Source organism: Falco rusticolus, chromosome 9, assembly GCF_015220075.1.
Source record: "Falco rusticolus isolate bFalRus1 chromosome 9, bFalRus1.pri, whole genome shotgun sequence".
Lineage (NCBI taxonomy): Eukaryota > Metazoa > Chordata > Aves > Falconiformes > Falconidae > Falco > Falco rusticolus.
Window position 1 is genome coordinate 22,105,914 of NC_051195.1, and position 11,941 is coordinate 22,117,854.

Genomic DNA, 11,941 nt, shown 5'->3' on the forward strand with positions numbered 1-11,941 from the left:
AATAAGCCATAGAGCAAACGTAGCTTTTGGGAGATGTTGCTATCAATGGTAGTACATAATGGGAATAATTTCTGCACTCATTATAAGTAATTACAACAAGATGCTCTTACACAACTTTTAATTTCACTGGACAGGAGAAAAACATCTAGGAAGCTATGAGACAGAGGTGACATACAATCCCTTGCCAAAACCTAAGCCCTGGTGCTCTGTGTCAATACTGCAGTTCAGAAGTATTCCACAGAGCAGCCTAATACCAAACAGCGTGTGAAAGGAGCTTAAGGACACACTGGCATTTTTGTAGGACACAGACGTACTTTGCTTAGTCCAATGCTGCTTATTATTGTTAATGGTTGAGAAAACATTAAAAGAGACCTGACAGTGTAAGTAAAATAGTCCTAATCTTTCAATGCAGCTTCTCCTTTGAGAGAAGCACAAGAACTGACAGTCTATTTGCAGTGAGTCCAGTTTACTAAATGAGTTTTTGACCCAGCTAAGTGAGACAGTGTCCCATGCCAGAACAGCATCTGCATTTATGTGACTTAGAACAGTCACTCCCAGGGAATGCACCAGGGAAGGGGTCACGTAAACCTCCTCTTGGCTTCTCATTGTAGTTCTTGACAGTTGTCAATGTTCCTCAAATTATTATCATTTTTTATTTTGCTTGTTTGCACTTTAAGATGCTGTTCTTTGCACCTTTTTCATCAGTCATTACTGTGTGTCACTGCATTCAATCAGTGTTTCTCTTTTAACAGGAGTTAAGTATGGAGTCTGGAATTGATCCAGGGCAGGAATACTATGGGCAAGATTACTACAGTTATGAGCATGGGTATATTTTCATTTCCCCTATATATTTCTAAAAATGCTGCTTTTCCAGGTTGGTGCTGCTTATTATTAAACAGCATCTAATCAGGACACTTTCCTTCACCTCAGGATTACTTTAATCTTTGTGTCCATGAAGGTGTGTGCTGACAACAGAACTCTAAAAGTTAAAGGGGCATTGTATACAACTCCCTGCTTCTTTAGGAATCTTAATAATTACACTTGCAGAGTGTATACCCCATCTGCCATGCCTTTTTTATATTGCCTTTTTTATTTGAATATTTCTGCTTTCTTGGAAATTAATTTCCATCGCCTTTATGGCTCACCAGCCTGAGTTCAGTGACTGACACTTTCTGCTCACAGCCATCATCTGGCCTTTTACATTTACCTAGAAAAACATCATCCTGTTTTATTCTGATAATGCACATCTGACTGCAAGCACTTCAGGGATTACTGCTGTTCTTATAAGCTCGCAGGAATTCTCCAGAAATGATCCCAAGGAGCCTGCTCTTTCATTCCCTAATGATTAAAAAGATCCCCCCAAAAAATCAGGTACCTGGAAAGAGAAGGTCATTTCATTTGGGGGACTCTTGACTGATCCCAGAGACCTCACAATCTGGGTTGCCTTCCATTTGAAACAGGCTTGGCTTGTGTCCAATTGCAAGTTTTGGATTTTGTTACCACTAAGAAAAAAGAATAATAATTTCTCAATGGTAAAGCAAAAATAGAACAAAGATATTTTTGTCCTTTCGGGATGTGAGCCTGTGCCTTTGTTGCTCTGTGTGGAGACACACATGAACACATCTGTATGGTATGAAGAGATGATGGTGTTTTTGCCAGGTATGAACTGCCTCAGTATGGGAGCCGGCGACGACTATTGTCTCCTTCAGGAATGTACGATGAGTATGGGGAAGTCATGGTGGAGAATGATGGTGGCTACTACTACAGTCCACATGGATCAACAGCAGAAGAGGTAAGCATTTCTGGTGTGTTGATTCTGTCTCTGCAACAAGGTGAAGGACCATTAAACCTTGTCAAATGTATTTTGTAATTGATCAGAATATTGTGTTCTGCACAGACCAAACAAGCAGTCCTTCCAATGCTCATTATTGTTTGCCTTTCTGATGACCAGTAAAGTCAGTACCTCTCTCCCTTTTCCTAGAAATAAAAAGGAATTGTGAAGTTTCTTTTAATATCCACATCTGATTTTCCCTCAATGTAGATTTCTAGTTCAAAGAAAAATCCACATAGCCTTAGGTAGCTCCATTTTATATTGTTAACCAAATGAGTTATTACTAATATTCAGCCTGTAACTGGTGATTTTCCACTGAGAAAAGCAGTCTCCTAAACTCGTTCGTCATAAAGTTCACAACTGAATGTTAAGAAATTTTAAAATATCAGTTGCAGTCAGCAAAAAGTTGCCATAAATTTTCCTCTCTTTTATAATCTAATATTCAGAAATAATAGACTCTTAATCCATCACATGCGTTTTAATTAAATGAGAAGAGATAACATTTCTGAGCCAGTATTTTTCCCTGTTGCAGAGTAAGGTAGTTGTGTACTTGCAATCTATTCTCCAAGTAAAATTTTCCTCATAACTTTGGTAAAAAGCTATTCTGAAACAGGTAAATTAGTTCTGATGCTGGGGAAAAATGTTGCATTTGTTCCTATCTGCTTATTTTAGGGTACGAATTTTCACAATAACCATCTTTCAAATTGTAATCAAGTTCCATTTTCATAATTTGCAGGGGATGAGTCAAGGCAGAGGTCCTTCAAGCAGAGCTATAAGCCAGAGAGCAGGGGCTCAAATAGAAGGTAGATCTTTAGGTGGTGGGATGGATATAAGACCTGGGTCTGGAAGAGCATATAGGACCAGCCAGGGAAAAAGGAAACTAAAAGCAGTGATGCATTTAAGTCGTGTAGCAGTCAGTGCTCACAAACCAGTAGGAAGAACTGAGTCTGCTCGTTCTCCGTGGAAGAAAGCAAAGATATTCCCGATGATTCTGCAGAAAGTGAAAGGTGGTAGGAAAGATTCTAGTTACGCCAAGTTGATGTCAGGTCGCCAAGTGGACAGTGAGAAAAGCATGATTATCAGGGGAAGTTACTTCCAGAAACCAACAGATGACAGACCTTCAGTGAGAAAACTCAGTCACGTGTTAAAACGCATTAGTGTCTCCAGAAAATTTCAAGAGCCTATTAGCAAAGATTCAGTGCATGCAAGAGGAAAAGGAGAGGAAGAATATGAAACAGATGAAGCAAAATCAGGAGTTTCAATAAATATCACAGCAGAGAGTGAACACGAGGATAGTGATTATGAGAAGAAGAAAAAGAAGAGAAGAAAATATACTTCAGACGAATCATCCGTGAAGAGTAGTAGCTCTGGCTCAGAGTCAGAAGATAAAGACTACTTGAAAGTAACTCTGGACCAAGATGAAGCCACTGAAAGTACTGTGGACTCAGATGAAGAAACTGGGCACGATTTTGGGGATTCTGATGATGAGTCTGGATCCAGCTCTAGCAGTGAATCGGAGGAGGACTCATCTGAAGAGGATGATGATGAAGACGACTCTGACAGTGATGAAGATGGTAGCCTGTCAAAGAGCTCATCTACACAAAGTTCATACAGCAAATCAGGGACTAGTGAGTCCAGCAGTAGAAGAAGCACTGAAAGGTCCAGTACAAAAAGTAGAAGCGGCAGCTCTCGTGGCAAAGTGAGGCGACCCAGCCAGAAATCAAATACAAGCTCTAATGCATCAGGCAGTGACATGGACATGAGCTACAGGAAAACTTCAGGGTCCAGCTATAAGAGCAAAACCTCCTCTGCCAGCCTTGAAATAGAAGACACAATAGAAGAGGTGTCAGAAGAAGATGAACAATCAGATGTGGAGCAAGTCAGCACAAGCCCCAATGAGACAGCAGATAACTCAAATAAGGCAGTTTCTGAAACATCCGCCAGTGCAAAAACTGCTGCTACTGAAGAAGGCAAGAAACAAAAATCAGCTATTAATGGTGAGGATAGTGCAGACGAAAGCACAGAAGAGGTCGATGCAGATGCTAGTGATAGGGAGGAAACTACCAGTAAGAATGAATCTTCTTGCCTAGAAAGTGAAATCAGTGTTACTTCCAAAGGTACTGAAGGGTCAAAAAGCACAGCTAGTGCCACTTCTGGTAAAACTGCTACTTCCCCTGATACTGAGAATCAAAGCTCTGATACCAACATGAAAAGAAAGAAAACAAGAAAAAAGATGTCCCAGGAAAACAGTCAGTCTCAGTCAGATGACACCCTGGATGCTGCCGTTACGGAGTCAGAGGCTACTGGTGATTCTACATCCTTTTAAAAAGGAGAGACAGTAGGTGGACGTTTTGCAGTAAGGAGTGACCTTGTTTGCTGTGCCTTCTGTGTGGTCTTTCCTAAGCAATGCACACGTGACTAGAGACATCCAAAAAGAAAATGTCAAAGCTTACTTTTTCAGCGTTTGAACTCTACGTGCTGTCTTAAGGACAGAGCTGTAGAAAACCAAACTAATACACTTCCTCTGAGAGACTACTCAGGTATATTTAGTGGTGTGCATAGAAGGACTGATGTTCGTTGTGCAATGGCAGGAAGGGAGTACTTTTTCTCTGCTGATCTCAACAACGTAGTTAAAGATGCATTGTGTTGATTCTTAGATGTAATTGTTTTTGCGTTATGAACATTGTAGTAGTAGAAGCAAAGTAACACTGCATTTTGTATTAGCTGTGATGCGTAGCTTGATCAACCTGATGGCGCAACCCTACTAAGGGCCCTGTGTTCATGCAGGTTATGTCTGTCACAGAATGGAACACTGCAGGAAGGAAAAGGAGTAAAACATGGAATTTAGTGAAGAACAGAAATGGTGATGAGGATGAAAAGACTCTAGATGTCATACATTATTCACCTCATGTTCCCCTACTGTATAACATTTGCTAATCTTCAAATTAGTTCTCTGCTGTAAACATTAACCCTGTTTGCAGGGAGGACAACTGAAATTGCAGCAAAGCAACACTACCCAAACTGCAGAGTATTACTAGTAGAGTTGGGATTAAACTGTTTCTGGATCATGGGATTCAGGTTTCAGGTATCAGTGATGTACAGGACAGGAATCCAGAGGTAGGTGTACATAGTGATGAGCTTGGTCAGAAAAGGAAATGGATTACATTTTCCAACTTTTGCCCTTCCCATCTAACAGTACAGTGATACTGGGGTTTTTTTAAATATCTGTTTGGAAGTTTGAGATGCATAACAGGAAAGTAAGGTAACCATCACCTACGTTCTATATTTTGGTATCTGCCTTCTAAAATTCAATAACCTGTAATACCTGATGTCATTCAGTAGAGACATCTTGTAGCACTGTCATTAGCACAGCTCTGCTCATAAATGAGTGTGATTGCATGGGAAGGGCTTCAGCTCTTGGCAGCACAAGTGGCCTTTCTGTTTTCATGTAAGAAGCAACTTCTGCATGATGTACCTCCTTGTGGAGCTCTCATCTGTGCTGTCAGCACACTGCCTATGCAAGTTTTGTATACACACAAGTCATCTGTGCTTTATTTACCTTGTATTAAAACCCACAGAGCTGTTTCTCAACCACTAGATTTATCCAGAGAAGCCATAAGAAGCCTAAATAAAATTAAAGCTTTGAGCCAGTATTGGATTAGTCTTGTGAGCAAGTACTTTAAAGCTAGTACAAAATCTGGCATATGCACCAAAGCTGTGCCAGAAAGTCTCTGTTGGATAGGTGAGAGAAAAATGTTTGAATTTTTAGGATACTTGAGCCTGCTGTGCAGTTACCCTGGCAGGACAGGGTGTTGAGCTAGAAAGCATGATACTAACTTCTCAACTACTGTCTTTAATTCCAGTTGAAATGTGAACTACACTTATGACCACTTACCTATTTTTGTGTATTTCCATATAGCACAAAGTTGTAGCTGCACACGGTGTTTTAACATAAATGCCATTTAAACTAGTCAGTCTTTTCATCCACCTGAATACATTAGTGTGAAGAAAACTATGTCTTTACCAAGAACAAAAGAATAGGCATCTACATAACACGCTTAAGAGTAATCACCATCTGTTTGTACCTTGCATGATTTTCTTTCTTTAAAAATTGGCTTTTCTTATGTGCATGTGTGTGGATTGCAGTGGGAGTTAACTGTGATGGTGTCTGCTGCTTTAGTGAAATAACTGTTTTCATCATTATTTCAAGAATGATAGTAGCTTGTTTTAGAGTGCTGCAAGGAGGCATTTATTTTAAAAAGATCAGTTATCAATTAAAATAAGTAAGGGGGGTTGTGTAATCACTATTAGTACAAAGTCACAGCAAATTGTATTAACTCTTTAAATATACATATAAATTATATAAAATCTAAAGTCTCATTTCTCCACCATTTTCCATCTAATAGCAAAGCATCTCCATTGATTCCACTAGATTGGAACTGGCATAAAGCCTTGTATCAAGCTTTTCTTTTTTCAGTCAGCCCATTTTGCCAACATCGTGCCTGAGAGTTTCCCTTGTGTAGGTCCTGATATCTTTCTCTGCTTGATGTGTTGTGCATATGTAACAGTCCTGCTCAGTGCCATTTCTGCACTGAATTTACAGTGCAGTAATACTCTGGAAGAAAACTTCAAAGGCCTGCCAAGCATTTACTGATTAGTACAGTAGTTTCTTAGAAGTATTACTTACACAATGTCTTCATCATCAGTGCCTTCAAGTTTCTGTTAAAGGGGTTATTAATCTAGTTGGTTTTCACCTCTCCTTGTAAGACAGACTGAGACATTGCTTTCTCAAAATATGGCTGGCTTACCAATATAGCAATTTTCTTAAGTTTTCTTTCAGAAGGTAATGTCTCCATTCTTGGGGTTCTCTAAAGAAGGTGCACTTCGACTTAGCAGGAGCACAGCTGAATGCATCTCTAGAGAGGAAAAAAAATGCAAACAAAACAAGAAACAAACCTGAAATTTTTCACTACTTCCCAGACCTGAAGAAAAAAATTACACTTTTTATATACTCTGAATCGCATTATGCAGTTCATGAACTGAAATGATTTTATCCATCTCGTAACTTTTTAGTGCAAAGAATCATTTGCATGTTCAAGCATTAGGTATACAGGATTGGGGCACACAGATCATTGATTGTAATCAGAACAGTTAAGAAATATCTATGTACAACCTAAGAGGAAGGGTACAAAAGACTAAATTAATAAAAATTCCTATGAGTTTCTAGATAAAAGACAAGATAAACAAAAGATAGGAAAAGGGCAGGAAAATGTAAGAAATAGTCCTGAGGTTTAACAACATTTCTATTTATTGTCAAACAGTGGGCCAGAAAGAAAAGGATCAAGTTGATAGTTGACCCAGAGTATGAGACCAGCTCTACTGGAGAAGACAGTGCTCCTGATTCCAGCCAGAGGAGTCGTCTTAATAACCCAAATATTCAAAACAACATCAACGGTAACATCTACATTGCACAGAATGGCTCTGTTGTCAGAACCCGTCGCGTTTGCCTTGGTAATAATTTAAAGGTCACATCTCCAGTGAGGCTAGGGAAACAATTCAAGAAACTGGACAAGCTTGCAGTGACACACGAGGAGAATGTCCCACTGAACACATTGTCAAAGGGACCATCTTCTAGTGATAAAATGAACACAAGACCCTGCAGTGTCTCATTTGCTTCCTCTACTATAGGGGCTGAAAATATAGTAACAAAGCCAGGGGCCTCCAAAATGAAAAGCACAGAAGAGCAAGAATCAGTTGTGGATAACGAGGATGTCAAGGAGCCCTTGGAGTCACACAGTGAACACACACAGTCAGATGAAGAGGAGCTCTGGATGGGTCCTTGGAACAACCTTCACATACCAATGACAAAACTGTGACTTTTTTTTTATTTTATTTTTATTTTTACTTCAGTTTATAATAAACTGCGCTTTTTATTGTCACTGAGGAAAATGTATGAAATTTGTATTGTGCACATATGTTGTATACTACAAACGACACGCTTTAAAGTTTAAAACCAGAATTTGCACTCACATTTGTACCAATTAATTGTCCTCCCCAACAAGTATTTTGACAGGCTCCCATTTCACTAAACAATACTTCATTTAAATTAATTAGGTTTTTTGGATCTTGATTTATTGTTTAATAAACAGTAAACCACTAATAAATGCACAGCAACATTTGGCTAACTTTTCAGACAGTTCTATACATGCCTAGCTTGTTTTTCTGTATGGTACTTGTGGCTATACTGTTTAGATTTGGAAATTGTCTATTTATGTTCAAGATTTATATCCAGAGCTCTTGATTCTGAACTCAGAGTAATAAATTAAAAATAAATCCATGAAAGTCAATGGAGCAAATCCTCGGCTGGCTTAAATTTGAGTAACAATGCCAAAGTCAATAGTGATATACCAGTTTATGCAAACAGAGGATCTCGCTCAACACCTAGCTAGCAAACTTAGGTAAGAGTGGAGTTGGAGTTTATAAGTGTATAGCACTGTTACACAGAAAAGTGGAATAGAAGATTAAGTCAGATAAGAATTGCAGAGAGGAAGGAAATGTGTAGCAATTAATCTTATTCAGAGGTACCTGGCCGTGGTTTGTTCATTTTCTTTTGTAAATTAGCTCATTCCAATTTTCTTCTCTACTCTGTTTTTCATCTTTTCATCTCTTCCTGCATCAGTTCTGGGTTTTTTTCTTTATACAGTCTTTAGCTCCAGTTTTTATGTTCCATCAATAATTGTCATCCTATGGCTATATTCCTCCAAAATAAACCAGGATGAGTCACGAGTCTGTGTGATAGAAATAGGCATTAAAGAGTAATTAATAGGAAGGGGATGGATACATTTTCAAGCCCAGCTAGCTGTTGGGTTAAATGGTACAATCACCATTCCACTCCAATAGTATTGAACATAAACCTGCTGGAAAGACAAATGGATCATGGTGAAGAGGATAAAAGGTGAATATTTTACAAGGCTAATATGCATAAACAGATCTGTGAGGGGCAAAGAGTGTTGGAACACACACAGAGAATTGTTTCCAAAACTTCTAAGTAAGCATTACTTGTAAAATACACAACATGCATTTTGGCACATGCTTATAATTTCTATTTCTACCTCAAAGTAGTGACTGTCTTGTGTTACAACTTGAATAGGGAGCTGAGAAATGCAACTGTTCACAGTCACCAATACCTAAAAGACATTAGCAATACAGAACAAAGTCTTTTACTCCAATGTGTTATAGGAAAGAAAAAAAGAAGATACATACTCACATGAGGAAGTGTCCTGTTGTATTATGCAAACTTTTTTTGCAGGATAAGATCAAACTATGTGTGAGAACAATAAGGATACCTCTCAAAAGATAGGAAGAATCAACAGATAAATGCGTGCAATTAGTAAGGAGATGATTGGCATCATCATTCTTTCCCTGTTGCTGTAGTTGAAGTTTCACCACAAGATCTGGATGACAATGGCTGTTGGTTCTGCTCTGGCAGTAAATGGACTTCTGCTGCTGCGATTGTGTTCGTTTTCGCTTTGCACAGGTTCTCCCCCACAGGATTCCTCTTACTGTCTTTAGAAGCTGTTCGCATGTTATGCCAATGTAAATGTGACATTTCTGTCAAATACCTCCTTTTCAAACTGAGGTTTCTGACCAAATATTTTGAGAGATGGTGCTTGTTTTTTAGGCATGAGAAATGCAATGTAGCCTACCATGCAAGGAAAAAAAAAAAAAAAACCACCAAAACAAACAAAAAATCCGGGTATTTCTCTTTCCTAACTCTTTTATCTTGGCATATTTGCACTTGGTACCTAACAAAAAATAGCTGTTTGAAGTTTAGCTAGAGTCTGAACATATAGATAAGAATGATGAAAGAAAAAAAAAAAATCTATTCTTTGAAATAACTAGTAAAATGTTCTATTTTAATCCTGTTTAAGATACTGTTATTATTTCACTACAGCATTTTTATTGCAATATCTGTCAGTTTGGTTCTTACTAAATCCTTTGATAAGGTCATATGCTTTTTAGAGAAACATTTTCTCCCAGCTACTCTTGATTTTTCTGAGGGCAAAACCAATTGTTTCTTTTTCTAGAGACTCATAGCTATACCAGCTTTAGCTGTAGCTCTGAGAAGGATTGTCAGGCCTAACACTAGTCTAGTGGTCAGTAGTGCTGTGGCTGCTTATCAAAGGCAAGACCTGTCAATACTGTCTCCTTTGTGCTGTCCAAACACTCAGAACTTCTTCAGCAATGGGTGGGTTTATCTAAAATCTCAATTTTAGCTAAACTTGTGTTACTTACAAAATCTTGAATACTGTTGGCAGAGGTCTTCATGAAACCTTTCACAGATGCAGAAAATTTCTGGGGGTAGTTTTTCTTTTTTATTTTCCGGGGATGCCATAATGTAAATTAATACAGACTTTAGACTGTGAGCAGGCAGTGGATGCCAGAACCAACAGCAATAACAGTACAGACTGTTCAAGTAAAAAAAGGTCACTTCTACTTTTTATTTGGGAAGAGAAGTATTAGCGTGGCTTTGGTGGATACAGTAAGTAGAATAACATATCTGGGTCTTGGGATATAATTTACAGCTCTTTAACCACTGAAATCTGTGAAGCTGATGCAAGGCATGAGCATTTTCCCCTGGGTGGCAGAACTACTCACTGGCCGACTGATCAAGGTGATAATCATTGCTCCTGACATTGATTTAATTTGTACACTCCTTCAAGCAGGCACTGATAGTTTTGTGGTTTAGTATAGCATCTGCTGTTTTCAGAATAAGCAAGATTCAAATGACCGACCCTGTGGCTGTAGAAGGGCGGTGTACCACTGTGAGGCAGAACAAGGAATGTCAGGAGAAAATTAGAAACTTCTTTTCCCTCCTTTGCTTCTCCTTACTGTGAGCAGACTGTAAAGAAAGCCCTGCAGATCTATCAGGGACCTGTTAGGATGCTTAAAATACATATACCTTAAGACTAGGCAGTTCTTACAACCAAGATTTGCCTGAAATGGTTTGGGGGAAAAGGACAGTGCGGTTGTGATGTGTGATGTGTGTGTCTGTCATGGTGCTTGCTACTGGCAGAGTGATGTCACAGGGTGATCACTCAGCATCCCCCCACCCCTGGTTGAAACCTTCCAGAACCTGGTTATATAGCTGGAAAACTTGCACAGTCATCAAAATGGAAAAGAGATTGAAAAAAAATTCTGAGTTTTTAGCAACAGGAGAATAGCACCAATCTTAGACACAAATTTCAGCTTACATGGTGGGAAAATGCATAGTGGGAACGGGATATTTTGGGCCAGTCACAACCATGAAAGTGCTTTCTGGAAAGTGTCTCACACTCTTAAGGGAATACAGCTTGGTATTTTAAAAAGTCTCTAATGGATCACAGCCATGGTGGTTCTGGTTTCTCATGGTGGTTGTCTCCAGGTTCCTTCCATGTAATGATCTCAGTGGCTGGTAAGTAGCTTCTAGTTTTTACACCTGTTTGCTTCTAGCAAATGTCAGTTGTAACTCAAAACTTTACAATTAAGTATACTTCAGAGCTGGTGGATGGTGATTAATGCTTCTTACCTTGTAAGATTTATAGTTGTGCTGGTATACATTTGAATGCTTTCTCATCAAGCTGTGGTTTGTGGCTGTGTAAAGACACACAGCTAGCCAGAAACAGAAAGGGCAGCAGCTTTCTCCTGCACAGCATGCGCTTGCTTGTCGACCCTTCAAATGCTGCATGCAGAAATGGTAACTTTAAGTTACCACTGACTGTCTCATTGTTTAAAGTCTGAGAAAGACTTGCATTTATTATAAAGTATTGATAAACCACAAGGTTTCATAAAGCCGAAGAATGGTGCAGTTTATCAAATGAATGTTGCAGGCAGCTGGTTCTCAAAACCCATTAGATAAGTACTGAGGAATATTACCTTTTGTCTTTATTATTGCAAGAAGAGAATTTATTAATTTCACTGTTTGGACTAAGAGCACTAAGCCCAGCTGATCAAATGATAAAGCTGTAGCACAGACCTGGATCAATAATGTAGCAACAACATGAGCAGAATCAGGTAATTCACTCATAGCATAAAAAAACAGTTTTCAGGATTGCACCAGCCTGGATGGCT

General features: G+C 38.9%; 1 protein-coding gene across 4 annotated transcripts in view; it reads left to right on the plus strand.

Annotated features, from left to right (window-relative positions):
- PCDH15 (protocadherin related 15) overlaps positions 1 to 9,658 on the plus strand; it is a 442,830-nt gene extending 433,172 nt beyond the window's left edge. For 3 of the 4 annotated variants that reach the window (XM_037400858.1, XM_037400859.1, XM_037400860.1), the window contains 3 exons: positions 753 to 826; positions 1,660 to 1,792; positions 7,153 to 9,658. In XM_037400858.1, coding sequence (XP_037256755.1) covers positions 753 to 826; positions 1,660 to 1,792; positions 7,153 to 7,707 — 762 coding nt within the window. In that variant the 3' untranslated portion in view covers positions 7,708 to 9,658. Of the gene's footprint in view, positions 1 to 752; positions 827 to 1,659; positions 1,793 to 2,567; positions 4,038 to 7,152 lie in introns of all 4 variants that reach the window. The other variant, XM_037400861.1, reaches the window with a different exon arrangement.
- Positions 9,659 to 11,941: the final 2,283 nt, after the last annotated feature.